Source organism: Diaphorina citri, unplaced genomic scaffold, assembly GCF_000475195.1.
Source record: "Diaphorina citri unplaced genomic scaffold, Diaci psyllid genome assembly version 1.1 scaffold378, whole genome shotgun sequence".
Classification (NCBI taxonomy): Eukaryota; Metazoa; Arthropoda; class Insecta; order Hemiptera; family Psyllidae; genus Diaphorina; species Diaphorina citri.
The window spans coordinates 233,966-258,504 of NW_007377813.1; the positions used below are offsets into that span (position 1 = coordinate 233,966).

At 43.4% G+C, this 24,539-nt stretch overlaps 1 protein-coding gene across 1 annotated transcript; it reads right to left on the bottom strand.

Annotated features, from left to right (window-relative positions):
- Positions 1 to 733: 733 nt before the first annotated feature.
- Positions 734 to 20,081, bottom strand: LOC103508217 (toll-like receptor 3). Its single transcript, XM_026822863.1, has 18 exons — positions 20,073 to 20,081; positions 19,162 to 19,447; positions 14,716 to 14,832; positions 13,334 to 13,375; positions 12,834 to 13,206; positions 12,157 to 12,328; positions 11,105 to 11,272; positions 9,241 to 9,438; positions 8,882 to 9,001; positions 7,932 to 8,110; positions 6,967 to 7,186; positions 5,574 to 5,755; positions 4,290 to 4,405; positions 4,086 to 4,122; positions 3,320 to 3,539; positions 2,188 to 2,359; positions 1,978 to 1,987; positions 734 to 1,150 (listed from the first exon to the last, which is right to left on the bottom strand). Exons 1-18 carry the CDS (start codon positions 20,079 to 20,081, stop codon positions 847 to 849), a joined length of 2,925 nt encoding a protein of 974 aa, XP_026678664.1. The 3' UTR covers positions 734 to 846.
- Positions 20,082 to 24,539: the final 4,458 nt, after the last annotated feature.

The window sequence follows — 24,539 nt, forward strand, 5'->3', positions numbered from 1 at the left end:
CCGTTAAAAATACTAGGGCCAGCCTAGTTAGCTTAGTTGGTAGGCCGTCTGCCTTGTAAGCGCTAGGCCGCGGGTTCGATTCCCGTTAGGGGCGGATTTTATCCTCAACGGATACTGCTCGTTCTCCGTTCTCGGAACGGCTGACTTTCTTCTATCCTGTCTTTCTTCTCTCTTCGATTTTGGGACCATAAGACCTTAGCAGTTACCTTCAGTTCCCTCCATCAAACTTCTTCAAAAGAAAAGTACTAGGAATCGGTCTCATTAATGACGTCACAGAATATAATGCGTACTAATGACGTCACAGAATATAATGCGTACTAATGACGTCACAGAATATAATGCGTACTAATGACGTCACTGGTACTACTACTGGTGCGCACACCTGGTTTATAGAATGCGCGCGAATAGTGTACATTGGGACAGAGGGGCGTACAAACGGGTATTTTTCTTCCCGTTAAAAATACTAGGGCGAGGGCCAGCCTAGTTAGCTTAGTTGGTAGCGCGTCTACCTTGTAAGCGAGGCCCCGGGTTCGATTCCCGTTAGGGGCGGATTTTATCCTGAACGGATACTGTTCGTTCTCGGAACGGCTGACTTTCTTCTATCCTGTCTTTCTTCTATCTTCGATTTCGGGACCATAAGACCTTAGCAGTTACCTTCAGTTCCCTCCATCAAACTTCTTCAAAAAAAAAAAAAAAGAAATCGGTCTCATGTCAAACCTCTTCAAAAAAAGTATGTACTAGGAATCGGTCTCATTAATGACGTCACAGAATATGATGCGTACTAATGACGTCACAGAATATAATGCGTACTAATGACGTCACACGATATAATGCGTACTAATGACGTCACAGGATATAATGTGTACTAATGACGTCACTGGTACTACTACTGGTGCGCACACCTGGTTTATAGAATGCGCGCGAATAGTGTACATTGGGACAGAGGGGCGGGGCTGTGCGCCGTTTGCGTGCGCAGAGGACCAGATTAATACACAAAGGGACCGAGAGGAGCGCTGTAAGCAGTACGATTATCAGAAGGACCGAGTCGTATTCAGGCCGGTGGCTGTAGAGGTCTAGACAACGCATGTGGTAGTTCTTGTGATCTAGGTCTAGGAGGTTGATGTTCGCCATTTCTACCGGTTCACGACACCTGGGGGGAGACAAAAAGATGGTAGGTAATAATTTAGATTTCCGAAGCCACGACAATAAGAAAGAAAGCTCCTTTTCGTGTTTAACCTAACCCTACAATAACACTGGTCGCCTGTGTAAATCAAATGGTTGACGTTGAAGAAAACTATTGACACTGTGTTGACTTTCAGTGGTAAGATCGGCCAATAGTGGGGGCACGGTTAGTAAATACGTGTTAACGCTCTTTGCTTGCCATGCACAAGGTTCGATTCCCAAAGTCGACAAAAAGAACTTATATTTCAACAGATTAGAAGCCCGTTCACACATGTCGTTTAGGGTGGGGGCGGATCATGTCCTTTGTAATGGAAACACTCTCATTTAACGTTCGAAAAGAAAAAAAAAGGTGAAACTCACGTCAAGTAGAACGAACTCTTGCTTTTTGGTGTTCTCTTGTTGACATGTCTCTTCTCGCTCAACTGATGAGCATACTTAGTACTAACTTGAGATTGTACTTAGTACTGACTTGAGATTGTACTTAGTACTTACTTGAGATTGTACTTAGTACTGACTTGAGATTGTACTTAGTACTTACTTGAGATTATACTTGGTACTTACTTGAGATTGTACTTAGTACTTACTTGAGATTGTACTTCGTACTTACTTGAGATTGTACTTAGTACTTACTTGAGATTGTACTAAGTACTTACTTGAGATTGTACTTAGTACTTAGGTAATTGAGATTGTACTCAGTACTTACTTATGATTGTACTAAGTACTTACTTGAGATTGTACTTCGTACTTACTTGAGATTGTACTTAGTACTTACTTGAGATTGTACTTAGTACTTACTTGAGATTGTACTTAGTACTTACTAAATGATTAAAAGGAAAGTATTGGAATACAATTTTGCCTTTACAGTAGGTACAGATACAGTAGCTGTATCTGAGGAAGGACAAGGACAATCCCCAGGGACTTTTAGGAGAAAACATGTCTCACCATGTTTTATCAACTGGGAAAAATCCAGCTTTTGACTAAAAATTTCCAACATTGGTGTTTTTTTGATATAGTGAGGATGGTTAGCTTCTAGCAGAGGTAACAGAGAGGATACCAGCCACTGGTTCTCACAGTCACACATCCAAGGGTTATATCTGATGTCGAGTACCTTGAGTTTGTCCCAGCGCGCTACCAGGGTTCCGTCTAGCCGTTGTAGAGCGTTGTTACTTAGGACGAGCTGTGGGGAAACAAGTAAAAGTGTAATAAGTATAAGTAGTGCTTTATTTAGACTCTCAGCTTAGAACAAGTTGTTCCATTATATCAACAGTTTAATAGAGCACCTCTTTATTTTTATGATTTTGTTTGTAACTTAATTTAAAAAAAAAAGTAAGAAAAATATAAACAAATTGCAAATTAAAAGTTCTAAAAGAGAAGAAAAGAAAGAGAAGAAAACAAGAGAATAGGAGTAAGAAAAATATAAACAAATTGCAAATTAAAAGTTCTAAAAGAGAAGAAAAGAAAGAGAAGAAAACAAGAGAATAGGACACACGGTTAGGGCGAAATTTAACTTAAACAAGGTTCGTTCTCGGAACGGCTGTCTTTTTCCTACGCTGTACTATCCTTTTCTCTTCGATTTCGGGACGAAAAGGCTTTGTCAGATAGAGTTCCCTCTATCAAACCTACCATGTAGGTAGGTACCAAAAAAACTTGTAATAGGTGTACTGCTCTTTAATTTAATAGGAGTGGTAATTTCGACACATCCACTATTAGATATTTTCAAATTCTTTTTCCTTATCTTTCTCTATTTCACTCTCCATCTCTTCTAGTGAGGCATAATAAAAACGTTGAAAATTGAAAGCCAGCCTAGTTAGCTTAGTTGGTAGTGCGTCTGCCTTGTAAGCGCTAGGTCGCGGGCTCGATTCCCGCCCGAGGCGGATTTTATCCTGAACGGATAATGTTCGTTCTCGGAACGGCTGGCTTTCTCCCTATCCTGTCTTCCTTCTCTCTTCGATTTCGGGACGATAAGACCCCCGTTGTTACAGTTCCTTCCATTAAACCTTAAAAAATCTCGAATCTAGAGCAAAGTTTGTCCAGCTCACTTCTTTCAGTTAGCCAGCCTAGTTAGCTTGGTTGGTAGCGCGTCTACCTTGTAAGCGCTAGGCCGCGGGTTCGAAAAAAAAATCTTCCGGTTAATTACCTTCTCTAGTGGCGGCCACACAGTGGTTCTACTCTGCCCATCCTCCGACACTACCGTACGACTGAACGTAGACGCATGAATGAAGCTCAACTTGGAGTTATTGGCTGCATGGAATTCCTGCAGTGCTGGCAGATTAGACAGACTGTTAGCCTGCAGTGATACGAGTTCTGGCATAGCACTCAGGGAGAGAGTGTGTAGATTGGAAAGCACTGGGAATGATCTGAAAAATTACAACAGTAGACGATAGACAAAAATATGGTCTGGCTGAGGGACTTTAAATAGGGTACTCCTTGTTACCTGGGTGCTGGTCTACTGACCAGCTTAGTCTGTCTGGGGGACTTTAAACAGTAAGTAGACCAGCTTGGTCTGGCTGGGGGACTTTAAACAGTAAGTAGACCAGCTAAGTCTGGCTGGACTACTTTAAACAGGCAGTAGACCAGCTTAGTCTGCTGGGATGCACTCAGCCTCATTGAGTCTTCTTCTTCCTCGCCTTTTCCCGTGTTTTCAGTAGACCAGCTTAGTCTGCTGGGATGCACTCAGCCTCATTGAGTCTTCTTCTTCCTCGCCTTTTCCCGTGTTTTACGGGGTCGGCTGTTTTTGTCAGCCTCTCGATCAGCCCTAGGGTACTTTTTAGTCCTATCCCGGCAGGATAAACATGGTATATTCTACCATGAAACTCTGTTTCGTGTTAATACAGGCCGGTAGGCGTTTCGAACTCTTGACGTTCGCGCGCCTCCCGGCACGCTTGATTCTATTTTCTACTTACTTGATAACAGATATCGGGTTGCCATTCAGCTCTACTTTTTAGTCCTATCCCGGCAGGATAAACATGGTATATTCTACCATGAAACTCTGTTTCGTGTTAATACAGGTCGGTAGGCGCTTCGAACTCTTGACGTTCGCGCGCCTCCCGGCACGCTTGATTCTATTTTCTACTTACTTGATAACAGATATCGGGTTGCCATTCAGCTGAGGACTGAGTCGTATTCAGGCCGGTGGCTGTAGAGGTCTAGACAACGCATGTGGTAGTTCTTGTGATCTAGATCTAGGAGGTTGATGTTCGCCATTTCTACCGGTTCACGACACCTGGGGGGAGACAAAAAGATGGTAATTATTCTCATTCAGATTTCAGAAGCCACGACAGTAAGAAAGAAAGCTCCTTTTTCGTGTTTAACCTAACCCTACAATAACACTGGTCGCCTGTGTAAATCAAATGGTTGACGTTAAAGGAAACTATTGACACTGTGTTGAGTCTCAGTGGGTAAGATCGGCCAATAGTGGGGGCACGGTTAATAAAAACGTGTTAACGCTCTTTGCTTGCCATGCACAAGGTTCGATTCCCAAAGTCGACAAAAAGAACTTATATTTCAACAGATTAGAAGCCCGTGATTGAGACAGTTGTTCTGGTACCACACTGAATAGATTGTAAGACAGGTTGAGGGTGTGTAGATAGCGTGGTGTATGAAGGAGATGGTCAGGTAGGGCGCTTAACCCTGTGTGAGATAGATCTAGAACCTGGGCAGTGAGAATACAATGGGTTAATTTTGTTTAAACGTTTTACCCTGCATTCCGCGACAAGCTACCCACCTCCTCACATTAACCTCACCCAGCCTACGTGGGCCGGGAAAGGCCAACAGCACGCGATTGTTCGGGATTCTAACTTTGCGAGTTTGCGCAACGTTGCATAACTTCAGTGATCAATTGGCCGTGGGGAACTTGTGTATTCAAGGTGCTATCGCGGGTACATGGGGTACAGTGGGCCGTGGGGAACTTGTGTATTCAAGGTGCTATCGCTGGCACATGGGGTACAGTGGACCGTGGGGAACTTGTGTATTCAAGGTGCTATCGCTGGCACATGGGGTACAGTGGGCCGTGGGGAACTTGTGTATTCAAGGTGCTATCGCTGGCACATGGGGTACAGTGGGCCGTGGGGAACTTGTGTATTCAAGGTGCTATCGCCGGCACATGGGGTACAATGGGCCGTGGGGAACTTGTGTATTCAAGGTGCTATCGCGGGTACATGGGGTACAGTGGGCCGTGGGGAGCTTGTGTATTCAAGGTGCTTACTTGAGATTGTACTTCAGTACTTACTTGAGATTGTACTTAGTACTTACTTGAGATTGTACTTCGTACTTACTTGACATTGTACTTCGTACTTACTTGAGATTGTACTTAGTACTTACTTGAGATTGTACTTAGTACTTACTTGAGATTGTACTTTAGTACTTACTTGAGATTGTACTTCAGTACTTACTTGAGATTGTTGATATAGTGAGGATGGTTAGCTTCTAGCAGAGGTAACAGAGAGGATACCAGCCACTGGTTCTCGCAGTCACACATCCAAGGGTTATATCTGATGTCGAGTACCTTGAGTTTGTCCCAGCGCGCTACCAGAGTTCCGTCTAGCCGTTGTAGAGCGTTGTTACTTAGGACGAGCTGTGGGAGACAAGAGAATAGGGGACACGGTTAGGGCGAAGTCTATGCTAAACAGATAAGGTTCGTTCTCGGAACGGCTGTCTTTTTCCTACCCTGTACTATCATTTTCTCTTCGATTTCGGGACGAAAAGGCTTTATCAGATAGAGTTCCCTCTATCAAACCTACCATGTAGATACCAAAAAATCTTGTAATAGGTGTACTGCTCTTTAATTTAATAGGAGTGGTAATTTCGACACATCCACTATTAGATATTTTCAAATTCTTTTTCCTTAACTCTATTTCTCTACCTCTCCATCTTTTTTCTTCTGAGAACTTTATCCTAAACAGATAAGGTTCGTTCTCGGAACGGCCGACTTTCTCCTATCCTGTCCTCTTTTTCTCTTCGCTTTCAGGACGATAAGGTCCTCGTTGATACAGTTCCTTCCATCAAACCTTAAAAAATCTCTAATTTAGAGCAGAGTTTGTCTATCTCACTTCTTTCAGTTAGCCAGCCTAGTTAGCTTGGTTGGTAGCGCGTCTGCCTTGTAAGCGCTAGGCCGCGGGTTCGATTCCCGCCCGGGGCGGATTTTATCCTGATGGGATAATGTTCGTTCTCGGAACGGCTGGCTTTCTCCTATCCTGTCTTCCTTCTCTCTTCGATTTCGGGACGACTGCGTCTGCCTTGTAAGCGCTAGGCCGCGGGTTCGATTCCCGCCCGGGGCGGATTTTATCCTGATGGGATAATGTTCGGGTGGCGCGTCTGCCTTGTAAGCGCTAGGCCGCGGGTTCGATTCCCGCCCGGGACGGATTTTATCCTGATGGGATAATGTTCGTTCTCGAAACGGCTGGCTTTCTCCTATCCTGTCTTCCTTCTCTCTTCGATTTCGGGACGATAAGACTATAGTAGTTACAGTTCCCTCTGTCAAACCTGGCTGGCTTTCTCCTATCCTGTCTTCCTTCTCTCTTCGATTTCGGGACGATAAGACCATAGCAGTTACAGTTCCCATCGTGGCTTTCTCCTATCCTGTCATCTTTTCTCTTCGCTTTCGGGACGATAAGACCCCCGTTGTTACAGAGTTCCTTCCATCAAACCCTAAAAAATCTCTTATTTAGAGCAAAGTTTGTCTACCTCACTTCTTTCAGTTAGCCAGCTTAGTTAGCTCGGTTGGTAGCGCGTCTACCTTGTAAGCGCTAGGCCGCGGGTTCGAAAAAAAATCTTCCGGTTAATTACCTTCTCCAGTGGCGGCCACACAGTGGTTCTACTCTGCCCATCCTCCGACACTACCGTACGACTGAACGTAGACGCATGAATGAAGCTCAACTTGGAATTATTGGCTGCATAGAATTCCTGCAGTGCTGGCAGATTAGACAGACTGTTAGCCTGCAGTGATACGAGTTCTGGCATAGCACTCAGGGAGAGAGTGTGTAGATTGGAAAGCACTGGGAATGATCTGAAAAATTACAACAGTATACGAGACGATCTTAGTCAAACAGAGAGTAGACAAGCTTAGTCTGGCTGGGGGACGTTACACAGAGAGTAGACCAGCTTAGTCTGGCTGGGGGACTTTAAACAGAGAGTAGACCAGCTTAGTCTGGCTGGGGGACTTTAAACAGAGAGTAGACCAGCTTAGTCTGGCTGGGGGACTTTAAACAGAGAGTAGACCAGCTTAGTCTGGCTGGGGGACTTTAAACAGAGAGTAGACCAGCTTAGTCTGGCTGGGGGACTTTAAACAGAGAGTAGACCAGCTTAGTCTGGCTGGGGGACTTTAAACAGAGAGTAGACCAGCTTAGTCTGGCTGGGGGACTTTAAACAGAGAGTAGACCAGCTTAGTCTGGCTGGGGGACTTTAAACAGAGAGTAGACCAGCTTAGTCTGGCTGGGGGACTTTAAACAGAGAGTAGACCAGCTTAGTCTGGCTGGGGGACTTTAAACAGGCAGTAGACCAGCTTAGTCTGCTGGGATGCACTCAGCCTCATTGAGTCTTCTTCTTCCTCGCCTTTTCCCGTGTTTTACGGGGTCGGCTGTTTTTGTCAGCCTCTCGATCAGCCCTAGGCTACTTTTTAGTCCTATCCCGGCAGGATAAACATGGTATATTCTACCATGAAACTCTGTTTCGTGTTAATACAGGTCGGTAGGCGCTTCGAACTCTTGACGTTCGCGCGCCTCCCGGCACGCTTGATTCTATTTTCTACTTACTTGATAACAGATATCGGGTTGCCATTCAGCTGCAGAACTTGGAGTTCATGCGACTGAGAGAGTTGTTCTGGTACCACGCTGAATAGATTGTAAGACAGGTTGAGGGTGTGTAGATAGCGTGGTGTATGAAGGAGATGGTTAGGTAGGGCGCTTAATCCTGTGTAAGATAGATCCAAAACCTGGGCAGTGAGAATACAATGGGTTAATTTTGTTTAAACGTTTTACCCTTCATTCCGCGACAAGCTACCCACCTCCTCACATTAACCTCACCCAGCCTATGTGGACCGGGAAAGGCCAGCAGCACGCGATTGTCCTGGATTCTAACTTTGCGCAACGTTGCATAACACCAGTGATCAATGGATTCAATGGGCCGTGGGGAACTTGTGTATTCAAGGTGCTATCGCTGGCACATGGGGTACAGTGGACCGTGGGGAACTTGTGTATTCAAGGTGCTATCGCTGGCACATGGGGTACAGTGGACCGTGGCGTTTGATAAGTGTACATGGGGTACAGGTACCAAACGCCGGGCACTCACGCTTACCTTAGACCGTCTTGTCAGGCAGTCGGAATGTGTGTGACGGAAAAGGCTTGAGACCTAGGTCTGTCAGACCGCAGACCGTCTAAGACCTGGATCTGAAGCTTTTTTCGCCACACACGTTTCAACTAATGGACCTAAATCTGTCTAACGGTTTGAGCGTGAGTGGCCGACAAAAGGACTTATTTCCAAATAAGGCGCCATCCAAAAATGGGACTTACTTTCTGATACGGTTAAGGTACCAAAGACAGGACTTACTTACTTTCAGATAAGGTACGGATATCAAAGACAGGACTTACTTTCAGATAAGGTACGGATACCAAAGACAGGACTTACTTTACTTTGAGATAGGTTATTGATACCAATGAAAGGACTTACTTTCAGGTAGGGTACGAATACCAAAGACAGGACTTACTTTCAGATAGGGTACAGATGCAAGCGCTATGGCTGTGGGCATATCTATCACTCCCAGCGGATTATGACTCAAGTGCAGCTCCTCTAGGTTGGGTAGATGCTCAAACAGGTCTGCATGGATCTGAAGCTTTTTCCGCCACACACGTTTCAACTAATGGACCTAAATCTGTCTAACCTAACGGTTTGAGCGTGAGTGGCCGACAAAAGAACTCATTTCCAAATAAGGCCCCATCCAAAAATGGGACTTACTTTCTGATACGGTTAAGGTACCAAAGACAGGACTTACTTTCAGGTAGGGTACGGATACCAAAGACAGGACTTACTTTCAGGTAGGGTACGAATACCAAAGACAGGACTTACTTTCAGATAGGGTACAGATGCAAGCGCGATGGCTGTGGGCATATCTATCACTCCCAGCGGATTATGACTCAAGTGCAGCTCCTCTAGGTTGGGTAGATGCTCAAACAGGTCTGCATTGAGACTGTGGAAATCGTTGTGACTGAGGTTGAGTATGCGCAGACTCCGCAGTGGTTCGTAGTAGTCTGGAGCGTAGTTACCCTGGAAATAATGGGAAATAGACATTAAGATAATTGCTGACACCAAACTTCTAGATGCATTAAAAACGTTCATAGATTACATGCATGTTTTGTGATACATGATGTTGAAAATGTGGAAGGTTGTCATCTGAAATGTTTTTAGACTGTGTAAAATGGGTTACATGGGACTGTGTAAGATGAGTCACAAAGTGCATATAATCTTTGAACCCAGATGGAAAATGGGACAGCAGTAATTTTGGCCTCAAGTTCATCTTTAAAATGGGTGTTGGAACTTGTCTTTTTCAACCAGGAACCTTAAATTTAAGTATAGTAGATAAAAAAAAGATCACTTACTTTTTCAAAGGCACTTGACAAGGTCCTGGTATTTGTCCCCCATTTCTGGCGTCTGTTATCCTACACGCCACCATGTTGTAAGCTAAAATCAAAAAGGAAAGGACAAAGGGTCTAACTAAAATATTTTCAAATCCTCACATGACTGCAGTAACAACCTTGCAACAAATCATGTCAGTTGGGGTAGTAGGTATGAATTTGGTGGAATACCTTTTGGCTTCAGTAGGTATAGCAAGTGTAAAAAAAGGCTCTCAACAGTCTCAATCAACAGAAGCTATTATTTTCAACTTATTTATTTATTTTTTTTTTTTCATTTTATTATTTTTTTTTTTATCATTAATATTTATTAGAGTGTTTTCAACTTATTGTTTCATTACAAATTTTCATCAGGACCTATAACGAGTATCGGTCATTATCCCAGGCCTATAAAGTCTCTTTACTCAGGGTGTCTACCAAAATTGAAAAATAAAATTCACTGAAGCCAGTCTAGTTAGCTTAGTTGGTAGTGCATCTGCCTTGTAAGCGCTAGGCCGCGGGTTCGATTCCCGCCCGGGGCGGATTTTATCCTGATGGGTGGAATAACAAAACGAGAATTTGAAACTTTGAAAATTTTTTTTTATATTCAAGTAAGTAGGTTACCTATTTATAGGTTTTATGAAACAACAAAACGAACCAACCTCAGTGGCTCAAGCATGATCAGAATATTCTAGGTGTTTGATATACATATATGATTACGCTGGACGTATCTCAAGATACTAGAGTTGGAGACTAAGTACCTGGTAGGTAATTTTGGTATAATTTTGATTTTTTTTTTTTTTATAGGAAAAGCTCGCCCCCCCCCCCCCCTTGTAAGCGCTAGGCCGCGGGTTCGATTCCCGCCCGGGGCGGATTTTATCCTGATGGGATAATGTTCGTTCTCGGAACGGCTGGCTTTCTCCTGTCCTGTCTTCCTTCTCTCTTCGATTTCGGGACGATAAGACCATAGCAGTTACAGTTCCCTCTGTCAAACCTCTTAAAAAAAGAGATCAGAAAATATACATACATAGCCTAAATATACCTGCATTGCTTATGCTGGGTTCTAAACAATTCTGAATCCCGGATTCGTGAGCTCGGGTTGACGGATTCTCGTGAATTGTGAGCGAATCTGCTTAGTTCCAAAAGGCCTCGTCGATTTTCCAACCCACAGCGCTAGTGTGTCATGCATTTTTCTGTAGAACGTACAACTCAAGAGAATTCGTCAACCAGAGTTCGCGAATACGGGATTCAAAAGTTGTCTAGAATCCATAACAACTGTCTTCTATAATATTAGAATTCTAATGCTGGATGCTCCAACTCACCTGGAATACATTCGGTGTCAACACAAACGCGTTGAGTTTCGTATAACTCAAATCCAGGAACACCAGATTACTCAACCGCTTGAACGCTCCGTCCACAATCGATTTCACCGGATTGTTACTCAAACACAGCCGTTTGATTTGCTCCAAACGCGGGAATTGAGTGACCACCTAAGAAGAAAGAAACAAAGTGTTGAAAAGCGTTGAAACAGCGTTTTGGGGTCGAGAGGATTTGAACACATCACATGCCTTCAGGCACACTCCATTTGTCAAGGGTCTAGGTTTTTCCTGCCCTTGGGATCAATTTAATTTTGTTCAGAGGGAAGCAAGCGGCTATCACAAGTTGGGTATACCAGTTCCCAATGAATCACTGATGTTAAGCAACGCTGCGCGTGGTTAGTATTCGGACGGGTTCGTAGATTCGTACAAGCTTAAGCCATTTTTGGGGCTCTTTGCCCCTACACCTAAGCCTCGGAGTGGGTTACTATATCTGGGCAATGGCGTACTGCTGGCTTATCCCGGCCCCACTCGGGCTCGGTGAGGTTAATCTGAGGAGGTAGACAGCTTGTCTTCGAATGGAGGGTCAAACCCCCAACACCAAAGACCTTAGTCAGCTCCCATGGTGTAGTGGTCACTGCGCTCGCCTTGCACGCGGGAGAACCGGGTTCGATTCCCGGCGGGGTCAAGAAATTTGTATCATTCAAATGATTGATTCCGTGACTGGCTGTTGCGGAGCCCACTCAGCCTCGTGAGGAAAATGAGTAGCTATGACATATAAAGCGCATAGCGACCGGTGCCAGCATGGTAGGTAAACATTGGATTTTAGGATTATTGAGATATTGGGAAAATCCTACAATGCTGCAGTGAGCACCAAAGTTGTGATATAATAACACAAAGAAACTGCATTTTACTTACATACATCACCAAAGACCTTAGCAATATTATACACTTTGCAGTGACGAAAAACCAAAAAATACAACCCAGACCCAAAGTTGTGCCCGTTGAAAAGTGAATACCTTATTCTTAAAGGGGATTTAGCTAAAAATTTCAATTACCTCTATATTATTGTTAGAGAGGCATACAGTCGTATATTTGTACGAGAGAAGTGGAGATGAGAGCAGAGCAGTGAAGTTGTTGTGCAGGTTACGTCTATTACAGTTGAGCAGGGAAGTAGATGGACGACAGTCACACACTAGACACGGGTCTATAGCAGGTGCTGTCTCCTTGCTGGAATAGAACATACTTGGGTTAGACCTTTCACAAAACGCGTTACACTAGTGTGCATTGCGCCTTATGAAAACAAGTCATCTGTACGGAAGGTTGGACACCTTATTTTCTTACGAGTCTAACCCAAAATCGAACCAACCCTTCAAAATTCAGACAGACCTACAAGTAATGAAATTCAAATTGAAAACCGTCGAAACCGGAGATAAGTTTCGTTCAAAGCTCGGTACAAACCTGGTCTTTTGACAAATCGTTGTAGGTATGTGTTTGCGAGAATTTCCCTCGTTTAGAAAAATTTGGACAAAAATCGCATAGGTATTTACACATTACATAATTACATAAACTTTACTTGTATAGGTAAGACCTTGTTAGGACTGCGAGCGTAACGAAACTTTTCAGCATCATTCTGGCAGGATAAACAAGGTACATATGTATATTCTATTCTACAGACGTCGAAAGCCAAGCCCCTAAATTGAAAGACCAAGTTGGGGGGGCTCAATACTCTTACCTTGCTGGAAGGTCCTTCTTGTCAGAGTTCCCCGGACGGGAGCTACTGTCCCCGTGTAGCATCAAATCATTCACAGACGTTATCAGCGGGCCGGGAGCGAGCACGTTACCCGCGTTAGAAGCCCCAGTGAGGCCTTTCACGCTGACGGCCGGGTCAAGGATCTTATCCCCGGCAGATTTGACTGGTTTGAGGGCTCCAGGGAAATCTTTCACACTGACGGCGGGGTCGAGGATCTTATCCCCGGCAGATTTGACTGGTTTGGCGGCTCCAGGGAAATCTTTCACGCTGACGGCCGGGTCAAGGATCTTATCCCCGGCAGATTTGACGGGTTTGGGGATCATCAGATCGGACACTACTAACTTGGGTACGGGACCACCCGCCCCGTGGGGGGGCTCCAGGGAAATCTTTCACACTGACGGCGGGGTCGAGGATCTTATCCCCGGCAGATTTGACGGGTTTGGGGATCATCAGATCGGACACTACTAACTTGGGTACGGGACCACCCGCCCCGTGGGTGATGTGAGAGGGGAGCAGCTCGACATCTGAGGAGAGAAGGAACATAGTAATAATAATGGATTTTAAATTCAATTTTGATTCACCCTAATCTTCTGTTATTCCACTAAGAACATGATGTACTTTTCGGGACCATTAAATTGCTATCGTATTTCTTCTGTAGCCCCCTGTAAAGTAGGAGTCAGGACTGTGTTTTGGCTACGGCCTTAATAGGTAGCTTGAACAATGGGTTAGATTTTATATTCAATTTTGATTCACCCTAATCTTCTGTTATTCCACTAAAAACTTTTCGGGACCATTAAATTGTTATCGTAATTCTTCTGTAGCCCCCTGTAGGTAGGCATCAGGACTGTGCTTTGGCTACGGCCTTAATAGGTAGCTTGAACAATGGGTCTCACCCCCCCGTCAACTTTTAAAATAAATGACGATACCTACTGTATAGGACTAGGACGATTTCCAACTAGCGGCCCTCGAGGTACATGTGGCCCGCCAGACTATTGTTGTGGCCCGCGAAGCTTTTAGGGTGGCCCCCCTCGGGCTTGATTTTTGCTCTTTTTCTATGGGGCGGACTCCAAAAATGGACCATCCACCCCCCATCCCATCAAGAAAATCCTGGATACGGGCCTGCTCCCCTGTGTATATGTGGCCCGCGAAGTACCTGCCTACGGTAGCATGTGGCCCGCTTACACATGGAAGTTGGAAACCCCTGGTACAGGAGTACCACGATGAACGATACCTACAGCCTATAACTGCACTAGGCTAACTGATGTTTTGACATTGACAAGGTTCTGAGTTCTGAGTGACATAATTAGATAACTATTACAATAGACAAAATACATGTAATAGACATGCTAGACAGACATAAGATAGGCACTGTAGACAGTTTTCCATTCGAGAGTAATTAGGACAGTTTTAGACAATTCTGACAATGGGTTCGAGACAGTTTTAGACAGAACCGATCACCTGACACGGTGACACTGACTGAAATGAGACTGATAAAACTGTGTCTACACATCACATTGACGAGGTGAAGAGGTGAATCTATGATGTCGAGGCAGTGTACGGTTTCGGTTGATATCGATCGACGGTAACGCCTATGTGTGGACACCACTTAAGAACCGGCGTTCATGTTGGTATTTAAATCTCTCTGGTTATGTTTTTGTCTGAATTCGGATGTAGCCAGCGGCGACTTGGGTCAGTTACGCAAATAATGTGTTAGGCCAGCCACTGAAAAGGTCCACCTGTCAGGTCTACCTGATAGTGTGTGTGCTCATCAGGTATCAGGTAGACCTGACAGGCAGATCTCATCAGGTGTAACTGTCAGGTCTACCTGATAGTGAGTAACTGGCCTTAGGTGTTTGGTACATACCAGAGTTTTTATCAACTTGTGTCAACCGTACAGATGAGTTGTGATTTGTCTCATCAATTTTCACCAGAGAATCATGACGTAGCTCCTCTAATTCCGTCAATGTTGGCTTGTACTTCTCTGGAAAATAAATAAATAGAAAAAACGTTTGAGGGTCTATGGCCTATTCACAAGCTTGCCGCTCGGGGGAGAACTTTATTCTATACAGATACGATCCCGGAATGCCTGGCTTTCTCCTATCCTGTCTTCCTTCACTCTTCGTTTTCGGGACGATAGGTAAGACCTTACAGTTCCCGCTATCAAACCTCTTCAAAATTGTACAACTGAACGATAATGCCCACCGAGGCAGATACCTTCTACAAGCACATGACGAGCTTGCCGCTCGGGGGCGAACTTTATTCTATACAGATAAGGCTCGATCCCGGAGCGGCTGGCTTTCTCCTATCCTGTCCTCCTTCACTCTTCGTTTTCGAGACGATAGGTAAGACCTTACAGTTCCCGCTATCAAACCTCTTCAAAATTGTACAACTGAACGATAATGCCCACTGAGGCAGATACCTCGGTGGTGTAGTGGTCAAGGCGCTCGCCTGGTAAACAGGAGGGCGTGGGTTCAATCCCAGCCGAGGTATGGAATACCTACCTAGTCTACACTAATCTGTCTGTTACTCTAAGCATAGCTATTGTACTAGTCATAGCTGATAAACATTTTCAAGGTCTTGTTTTGTGTACCGCAAAGAATGGACTACAAAGAACATAAACACACAGACTGCTGAGATTCGCCTATAATCGCATAATACATAGTAGATAAATAGGTAGATATGTTGGTAAATACATAACTGGAGGTACTAAATCCCTATAGCCACAGGCTATGGCAATTTGAAACATGGCACTGGGAACGGAAATGTTCCTAATGGATCGCTGAAGTTAAGCAACGTTGGGCTGGTAATCCGTCTGGATACCAACCAAGTTTCTAGGCAAAGCGCGTACTGCTGGCTTTTCTCGGCCCCACTCAAGCTTAGCGTTAGCGGGTAGCTTGTCGCTCCTAGCATGTCCATCTCTTCTTTCTTGGTCCCGGAACTTTTCTGTTATGACTTCGGGACTTGCCCCACTACCTCCACTTTCTAGGCTTTAACATTTGGCTTGGTGTGTCAGCTCCCATGGCGTAGTGGTCACTGCGCTCGCCTTGCACGCGGGAGAACCGGGTTCGATTCCCGGCGGGGTCAAGAAATTTGTATCATTCAAATGATTGATTCCGTGACTGGCTGTTGCGGAGCCCACTCAGCCTCGTGAGGAAAATGAGTAGCTATGACATATAAATGCGCATAGCGACCGGTGCCAGCATGGTAGGTAAACATTGGATGTTAGGATAATTGAGATATTGGGAAAATCCTACAATGCTGCAGTGAGCACCAAAGTTGTGATATAATAACACAAAGAAACTGCATTTACATTACATACATCACCAAAGACCTTAGCAATATTATACACTTCACAGTGACGAAAAACCAAAAAATACAACCCAGACCCAAAGTTGTGCCTGTTGAAAAGTGAATAGCTTATCCTGAAAGGGGATTTAGCTAAAAATTTCAATTACCTCTATATTATTGTTAGAGAGGCATACAGTCGTATATTTGCATGAGAGAAGTGGAGATGAGAGCAGAGCAGTGGAGTTGTTGTGCAGGTTACGTCTATTACAGTTGAGCAGGGAAGTAGATGGACGACAGTCACACACTAGACACGGGTCTATAGCAGGTGCTGTCTCCTTGCTGGAATAGAACATACTTGGGTTAGACCTTTCACAAAACGCGTTACACTAGTGTGCATTGCGCCCTATGTCTTTGAAAACAAGTCATCTGTACGGAAGGTTGGACACCTTTTTTTCTTACGAGTCTAACCCAAAATCGAACCAACCCTTCAAAAACCAGACAGACCTACAAGTTATGAAATTTAAATTGAACACTGTCGAAACCGGGGATAAGTTTCGTTCAAAGCCCGGTACAAGCCTGGTCTTTTGACAGATCGTTGTATGTGTTTGCGAGAATTTCCCTCGTTTAGAAAATTTTGGGCAAAAATCGCATATACATATTAGATACATAATATATTAGATACATAATAATTACATAAACTTTACTTGTATAGGTAAGACCTCGTTTAGACTGCGAGCGTAACGAAACTTTTCAGCATCATTCTGGCAGGATAAACAAGGTATATTCTATTCTACAGACGTCGAAAGCCAAGCCCCTAATTTGAAAGACCAAGTTGGGCGTTCACAGATAAAGAGCCAGCCTGGTAAGCACAAAAGGTTGCGCGTGTGTCTTGGACCTGTCGCAAATTGGAAGGGCAATATTGCAACGCCATGGCGATGCCTGCTGAACATCCAAATCTATGACAATAATAGAGACATCTCACTCTGGAGTCGCGCAACTTGAGTCTTCTACTTCTAGAGCAGGGGTAAGGTGAACGCTAGGTCGCGGGTTCGATTCCCACCCGGGGCGGATTTTATCCTGAACATATAAGGTTCGCTCTCGGAACGACTGGCTTTCTCTTGGTCTTCTACTTCTAGAGCAGGGGTAATTTAAGCGCTAGGTCGCGGGTTCGATTCCCACCCGGGGCGGATTTTATCCTGAACATATAAGGTTCGCTCTCGGAACGACTGGCTTTCTCTTAGTTGGTTGATAACACGATAACCAAGGAAAATCTGGTTAATTTTTCTTCGGTAAACTTTTGAAGAACACCCTGTACTAGACTAAATAGGCGTAAATAGTGATTTCACATGTTTCAACCACACCTGTTGTCCTGATAAATATTTTATACGGGTTAAATACAACAGTATGGAATCTATATGAATCAAGTTGGATAACGTATTAGCTTTTAAGAAAAGATAAATAATATCAAACCTCATCTTATCTACCTCGGTGGTGTAGTGGTCAAGGCGCTCGCCTGGTAAACAGGAGGGCGTGGGTTCAATCCCAGCCGAGGTGTGGAATTTTATCCTCAATATAATTTGAGAATTTGACCACAATAATAGTAGTAGCCTACTGCTGGAGTAAAGGGACTTTTCAGTCCTATGCGAGCAGTATAAATAAGCACTATTATTATTATTATCTTAACAAAAAGTCTTGTAATACATTCACATTAGGTACTCCTCTTTCATGTAATGGAAATGGTAATTTTGGCACATCCACTATTGATGATTATTTATTTTTCTTTCTTTTCCTAACTCTCTCTCTCTCTCTCCCTCTCTTCTAGTGAGGCATAATAAAAATGTTGAAAGCCAGCCTATTTAGCTTAGTTGGTAGTGCGTCTGCATGTTCGATTCCCGCCCGAAGCGGATTTTATCCTGAACGGATAATGTTCGTTCTCGGAACGGCTGGCTTTCTCCTATCCTATCCTCCTTCTCTCTTCGATTTCGGGACGACAAGACCTTAGCAGTTACAGTTCTCCCTATCAAACCTATTAATGTTTATGCACTTGTACAGCAAAAAATAGTGACATCCCCCCAAAAAACACTTCGTGTTTTTTTTTACTTACAGGTTCATCTCGCATGAACTAGGGAGGAAGTGGTGAAGCTCATATTAGAACTCAGCAAGAGGTCAGCTTAAATGTTAATCCTATTGGTTTAAAATTAATCTTTAAACCACACTTGATGGACGAATCTAAAAGTTACCGAAAAAAACGCACTACCTATTCACTTGATCTTCGATTGGTAAAGTCACATTTTGAATTTAACTTCGGCTAAAAAGAAGAAGAACTAGTATAGCTCCGCTATACTGTAGTAATAGAAAGTAAAAAAATGTTAAACTGCTTTGATAAACCAGTTCTCCATGGATCACTGAAGTTAAGCAACGTTGCGCGTGTTTGGTATCCGGATATCGATGACTTAGATACCACGCGATATTATACCTATATGTAGGTACCTATCTACATTATAACTTGGCGTGTCTGGTAATCTAGTTTACGTCACTTTTAAATCAACTAGGTACGAAAAATTGATTTAGGTGTTGGCCGTCAATCGATGTGGAATGAACCGTCCACACTGCCTCGACAACATATAGATTTATAGATTCACCTCGTCGATCGACGGTGTCGACTATGTTTGGACTAAGCTTTAGCTGCTTTAGCGAGTTATGGCGAAACAAAGTAAATGCATATTGTAATGTAAAATCATCGAGTTTACCAGACTTAAGTGCTTTGCTAAGCAGCCATTTGGAGGATAGCGCGTTTGTCTTGTAACCTTTAAGTCGTTTATTCGATTCCCGCGCGGGGTGAACTTTATTCTAAACAGATAAGGTTCGTTCTCGGAGCGGCTGACATTCTCCTATACCATCCTCCTCTCTTCGCTTTCGGGACTGGCTTTTCTCGGCCCCACTCAGGCTTAGCGGGTAGCTTGTCGCTCGTACCATGTCCATCAAAATGTTTGTCCTCTTGAAGAGTTATAGGACATCTTACCCCATTTGGTAGCCAGTCGTCGGGCCACCGCCAGTTTTCCATGCACATCGGCCGCCAATTCTTCCGCTGAACCATCGCCACCATCCCCCGGGGTCCCCTCGGGACGATAAGACCTTTGTTGGTAGGTTGGTACACTGATGGTACAATTCCTTTTTTTTACGATTACTAACAGGGCCTTAATAAGGGAAGGGGAGAGCTTCATTTTTCTCCTGTACTTTAAGCAAGACTCAACAAAGTCCTGGATACGGCCCTGATGCCCGCCTCTCACCGTCTGACATACCACGGTCTGAGCGTCAGGGGATGGCAGAGTTTAGACAGTCCTCATGTAAACTACAGGTACATTCCGAGAACGAACACTATCCGCTCAGGATAAAATCCGCCCCGGGTGGAAATGGAACCCGCGATCTAGCGCTTAATACAAGGCAGATTATCCTATATTTTTAAAGTTTGTAAATTTCGCACATCCACTAAGGAAAAAAAATCTCATTTTCAATACCAAGCACCGAACCTCTTCTAGAAATTAAACCCAAGACCTTCGGCTTGCAAGACTAGTATGATTACCACAGAGTATATTACAGAGGTTGTTGATTAATTCCAATTTAGAATTGCGTACGCTAATCACTATAGGTTGTCACTGAAAATACCTCAAGAACATGTACAAGTTACATGGCTGACAACCTATGGTACCTAATAAGTAAATTGGTCTCTACTAATCTGTGTAAGTGTGTATTGCCTCGGTGGTGTAGTGGTCAAGGCGCTCGCCTGGTAAACAGGAGGGCGCGGGTTCGATTCAAGCCGAGGCATAGAATTTTACCCTCATTTATTTAAGAAATTGACCACATAATAATGGAGCTCTAAGGGTTAGGTGGTAGAAAATGCTTCCGGCGTTAACCTCGCCTAATAGTGGTTACTTTGCACATGATTCTATATTATTATTGCCTCGGTGGTGTAGTGGTCAAGACGCTCGCCTGGTAATTAGGAGCGCGCGTGTTCGATCCCAGTTTGATGACCGGGGTTTCTATATCAATGGAGCAGTTGCAAATGGGTAAAAATTATAAATAAATGGTCGAATCCTATGTAATAAGTTGGGAAAATCCAAATCTAAGGTCAAAACTCCGAAAAAATAAATGTAAAAGTTCGAAAATTCAATTTTTATTTTCCGTTCTAATGAAAGAGTTTAAATACCTATGTGTGACGTCAGACTTTACGCAGTTGTTTTTTTTTCGTCCGTCAGGTAGCGCCACTATGCAAGCGCGCTAGCAGAGGAGCAAAAAAAACTGCTCAAAAACGTATGCGCACAAACACATTAATGCGTTGCCTGCGAAGGAGCTTTGCTCGGGACATTTGATGTGGCGTCATCGCCTACGGGAGCGCCTATAAATCGCATAATACATAGTAGATAAATAGGTAGATATGTAGGTAAATACATAACTGGAGGTACTAAATCCCTATAGCCACAGGCTATGGCAAATTGAAACATGGCACTGGGAACGGAACTGTTCCCAGTGGATCGCTGAAGTTAAGCAACGTTGGGCTGGTAATCCGTCTGGATACCAACCAAGTTTCTAGGCAAAGCGCGTACTGCTGGCTTTTCCAAAATAACTGTGTCCACACATAGTATAGTGGACGGCCGTCAATCGATGTGGAATGAACCGTCCACAATGCCTCGACAACATATAGATTATAGATTCACCTCGTCGATCGACGGTGTCGACAATGTTTGGACTAAGCTTTAACGATAGTTATGGCGAAACAAAGTAAATGCATAATGTAAAATCATCGAGTTTACCAGACTAAGTGCTTTGCTAAGCAGCCATGTGGAGGATAGCGCGTTTGTCTTGTAACCTTTAAGTCGTTTATTCGATTCCCGCACGGGGTGAACTTTATTCTAAACAGATAAGGTTCGTTCTCGGAGCGGCTGACATTCTCCTATACCATCCTCCTCTCTTCGCTTTTGGGACGATAAGACCTTCGTTGCTAGGTTGGTACACTGATACAATTCCTTTTTTTTACAATTACTAACAGGGCCTTAATAAGGGGGGAGGGAGCTTCATTTTTCTCCTGTACTTTAAGCAAGACTCAACAAAATCCTGGATACGGCCCTGATTACCAATGCCCGCCTCTCACCGTCTGACATACCACGGTCTGAGCGTCAGGGGATGGCAGAGTTTAGACAGTCCTCATGTAAACTACAGGTACACAGGTAGCGGTACCATACCATAGATACATAGGTGTCTATGGTACTCATATACCAACCTCTAGCAAAAAATGCACTGTTGCAAAATAATAGGTATTTTTCATTCATTCATTCATTTTTCGTCAGTTCCCAATCGATCACTGCAGATAAGCAACGTTGCGCGTGGTTAGTATCCGGATGGGTGACCGTCTGGACAATCTGGCCCCACTTAGGCTGGGTGAGGTTATTGTGAATAGGGTAGCTTGGAGGGTATAATCCCTTTCACTTAAAAGTAAAGTACCTTAGAATTTAAACAGAGTAAAAGAGGTTTGATAGAGGGAACGGTAACTGCTAAGGTCTTATCGACCCGAAAGCAAAGAAAGGAAGAACATAGGGTACGAGAAAGCCAACCGTTCCGAGAACGAACCTTATAGGTACCTTACACAATCATTAGTAATGTCATTATTTCCAAGTAATCATGATGAAAAATCAGAAAATCCGGAATTCCATCATTAGTAATGACCTAATGACATTACTAATGATTGTGTAAGGTACCTATTGTCTGTTTAGGATAAAATTAGCCCCGGGTGTGGGAATCGAACCGGCGACCTAGCGCTTACAAGGCAAACGCGCTACCTTCCAAGCTAACTCTGGGGTGGCACAGTGGCAGTTAATGGGTACATTGACGATAAACGATTAAAAAATAATAGAAAGTAAAAAAAAAAAAAAAAAAATAAAATGGCCTGAAATCTACAGGTTTAGGTACCGAATATGCAATTTGGAATTGAAAAGTGTGCCACTCTTGAAGTCAAAAGAGGAAATATAGTGCATCAAGAAAACATTGAACTCTCTCTTACACCTTTCAAATTTCCATCACTTGAATCCTTCTACAAATATTTGGGAATGTCACAAGATCTTGTACTAAACAAATCAGAAGCAAAAGAAAAGGTGAAGAATGCATATGCCTCAAGAATGAAAAAGATCCTCACAACCGAATTGAATGGACAAAACAAGATCAAAGCCATAAACAGTTGGTGTGTTCCTATTCTATCCTATTCATTTGGCATCATCCCTTGGGCGAAAACAGATCTACAAGCTTTAGATAGACAGACGCGAGTTCTGATGACTCAGCATCGCATTCATCATCCAAGAAGTTGTATGGAACGTCTATACCTACCTCGTGCCATGGGAGGTAGAGGTCTCATAAACCTTGAGAAGTTTGCCCAGAAAGAGAAATTCAACCTGAAGAAGTACTTCCTCAACAAGAAGACTACATCTCCCCTTCACCAAGCTATAGTTGATGCTGATGATAATCTATCTGCATTAGACCTGAATAGTAACAATATGCCAGAACAAATCAAAAATGTAGATCTGATCAATTGATGGGAAGAAAAACCACTACACAGCCGGTTCAAAACTCACCTGAACAACAATCACCACTCTTCCAATGCTTGGCTGAAGAAAAGTTCATTGTTTGGTGAAACAGAAGGATTTGTTCTTGCTATCCAAGATGAGGTGATTGAAACAAGGAACTACATGAAACACATCGAGAAGAAGAATGTAGACGACCGATGCAGATTATGTCAGCGTGTATCCGAAACTATTCAGCACATCACATCCAGTTGCTCCATCCTCGCAAATACTGACTATCTGCAACGACACAATTCCTCTGCTAAAATTGTACACCAATTTCTTGCGTTGAAGTTTGACCTCACCACTGACAAAACAGAATATTACAAATATCAGCCTCAACCAGTGCTTGAAAATGAAAATATGAAGATATATTGGGATTCGACAGTAATCACAGATCGAAGGATTGAAGCCAACAGGCCTGATATTGTACTGGTAGACAAAAATGAAAAAAACAGTCAAACTCATCGACATTGCTCATCCTGCAGACCACAACATCCTTCACTCTACAGCAACAAAGATCCACAAATACCAAGATCTTGCCATTGAAATTCGCAACATGTGGGATATGACAAGTGTTGAAGTAATTCCTGTTGTGATGTCAACCAATGGTCTCATCCATCCAAGCTTCTACACCCACACAAAAAAGATTGACCTGCCACAATATCTCGTCCACAAAATTCAAAAATCTGTCTTACTTGAGAACTGTCGCCTGCTAAGAAGATTCCTCTCACATTAACTTCACATCAAAGCAACAACATCATGAACAACAATTATGTTTGCTATTAATAGCCCATAATTGGAAACTTACTATGTACCATATTATATGAGAAATAAAGTTCCATAATAATAATAATAGTGCTTATTTATACTGCTCACATAGGACTGAAAAGTCCCTTTACTCCAGAAGTAGGCTACTACTATTATTGTGGTCAAATTCTCAAATTATATTGAGGATAAAATTCCATACCTCGGCTGGGATTGAACCCACGCCCTCCTGTTTACCAGGCGAGCTCCTTGACCACTACACCACCGAGGCAGGTACCTCGTGGCTGAAGGTTAGGTAGATGTAAGGATTTCCTGCAATTTGATTGGTTCCTTCATTTTGGGTTGATGAGTCATTGCTGTCACATTGATCTGGATGAAGTATAGGTAGCTGCTACCTACTTCTCTGATACCGGATACCAGCTAGGTACATTTTCCGACTTCTCCTGTACCTACCTGCCTGATAGTGTTAGTGCTAGTGCTAGTGCTAGTGCTAGTGTTAGTGCTAGTGCTAGGTGAACCGTGAAATGAAAAACAATTAAATAACAGTTTTGCAGTCTTTCTCAGTGTACGCTGTAATATAGGTACATCTCTACATTTTCAGCTAAAAAAAAAAAAAAAAATAAAAAATAACCGCTCTTCCGATCTAAAATGGATGGATGGATGGATGGAGGGAACTGTACCTAACAGCTGATGTCATAGGGTTCCAAAAGCAAAGAGAGAAAGAAGACGGGATAGGAGAAAGCCAGCAGTTCCGAGAACAAAAACTTTATTATTTGTTAAGCCGGCCACTCACGATGAGTTTTATCTCATGAGTTAGGGGTTCTTAACCTTTTAGAATTGGCGGACCACTATTGATAAACCAAAAATCTCGCGGACCACTTGAGATTATGTATGTATATTTGTATATATGAAAAGAGGAAAGATTTTTTTTTCTTTCTTAGGGGTATATGTTATATAAAATAGAGACACGATGACTTTTTCCTTACTCACCTCTCGCGGACCACCTGAAACCTTCTCGCGGACC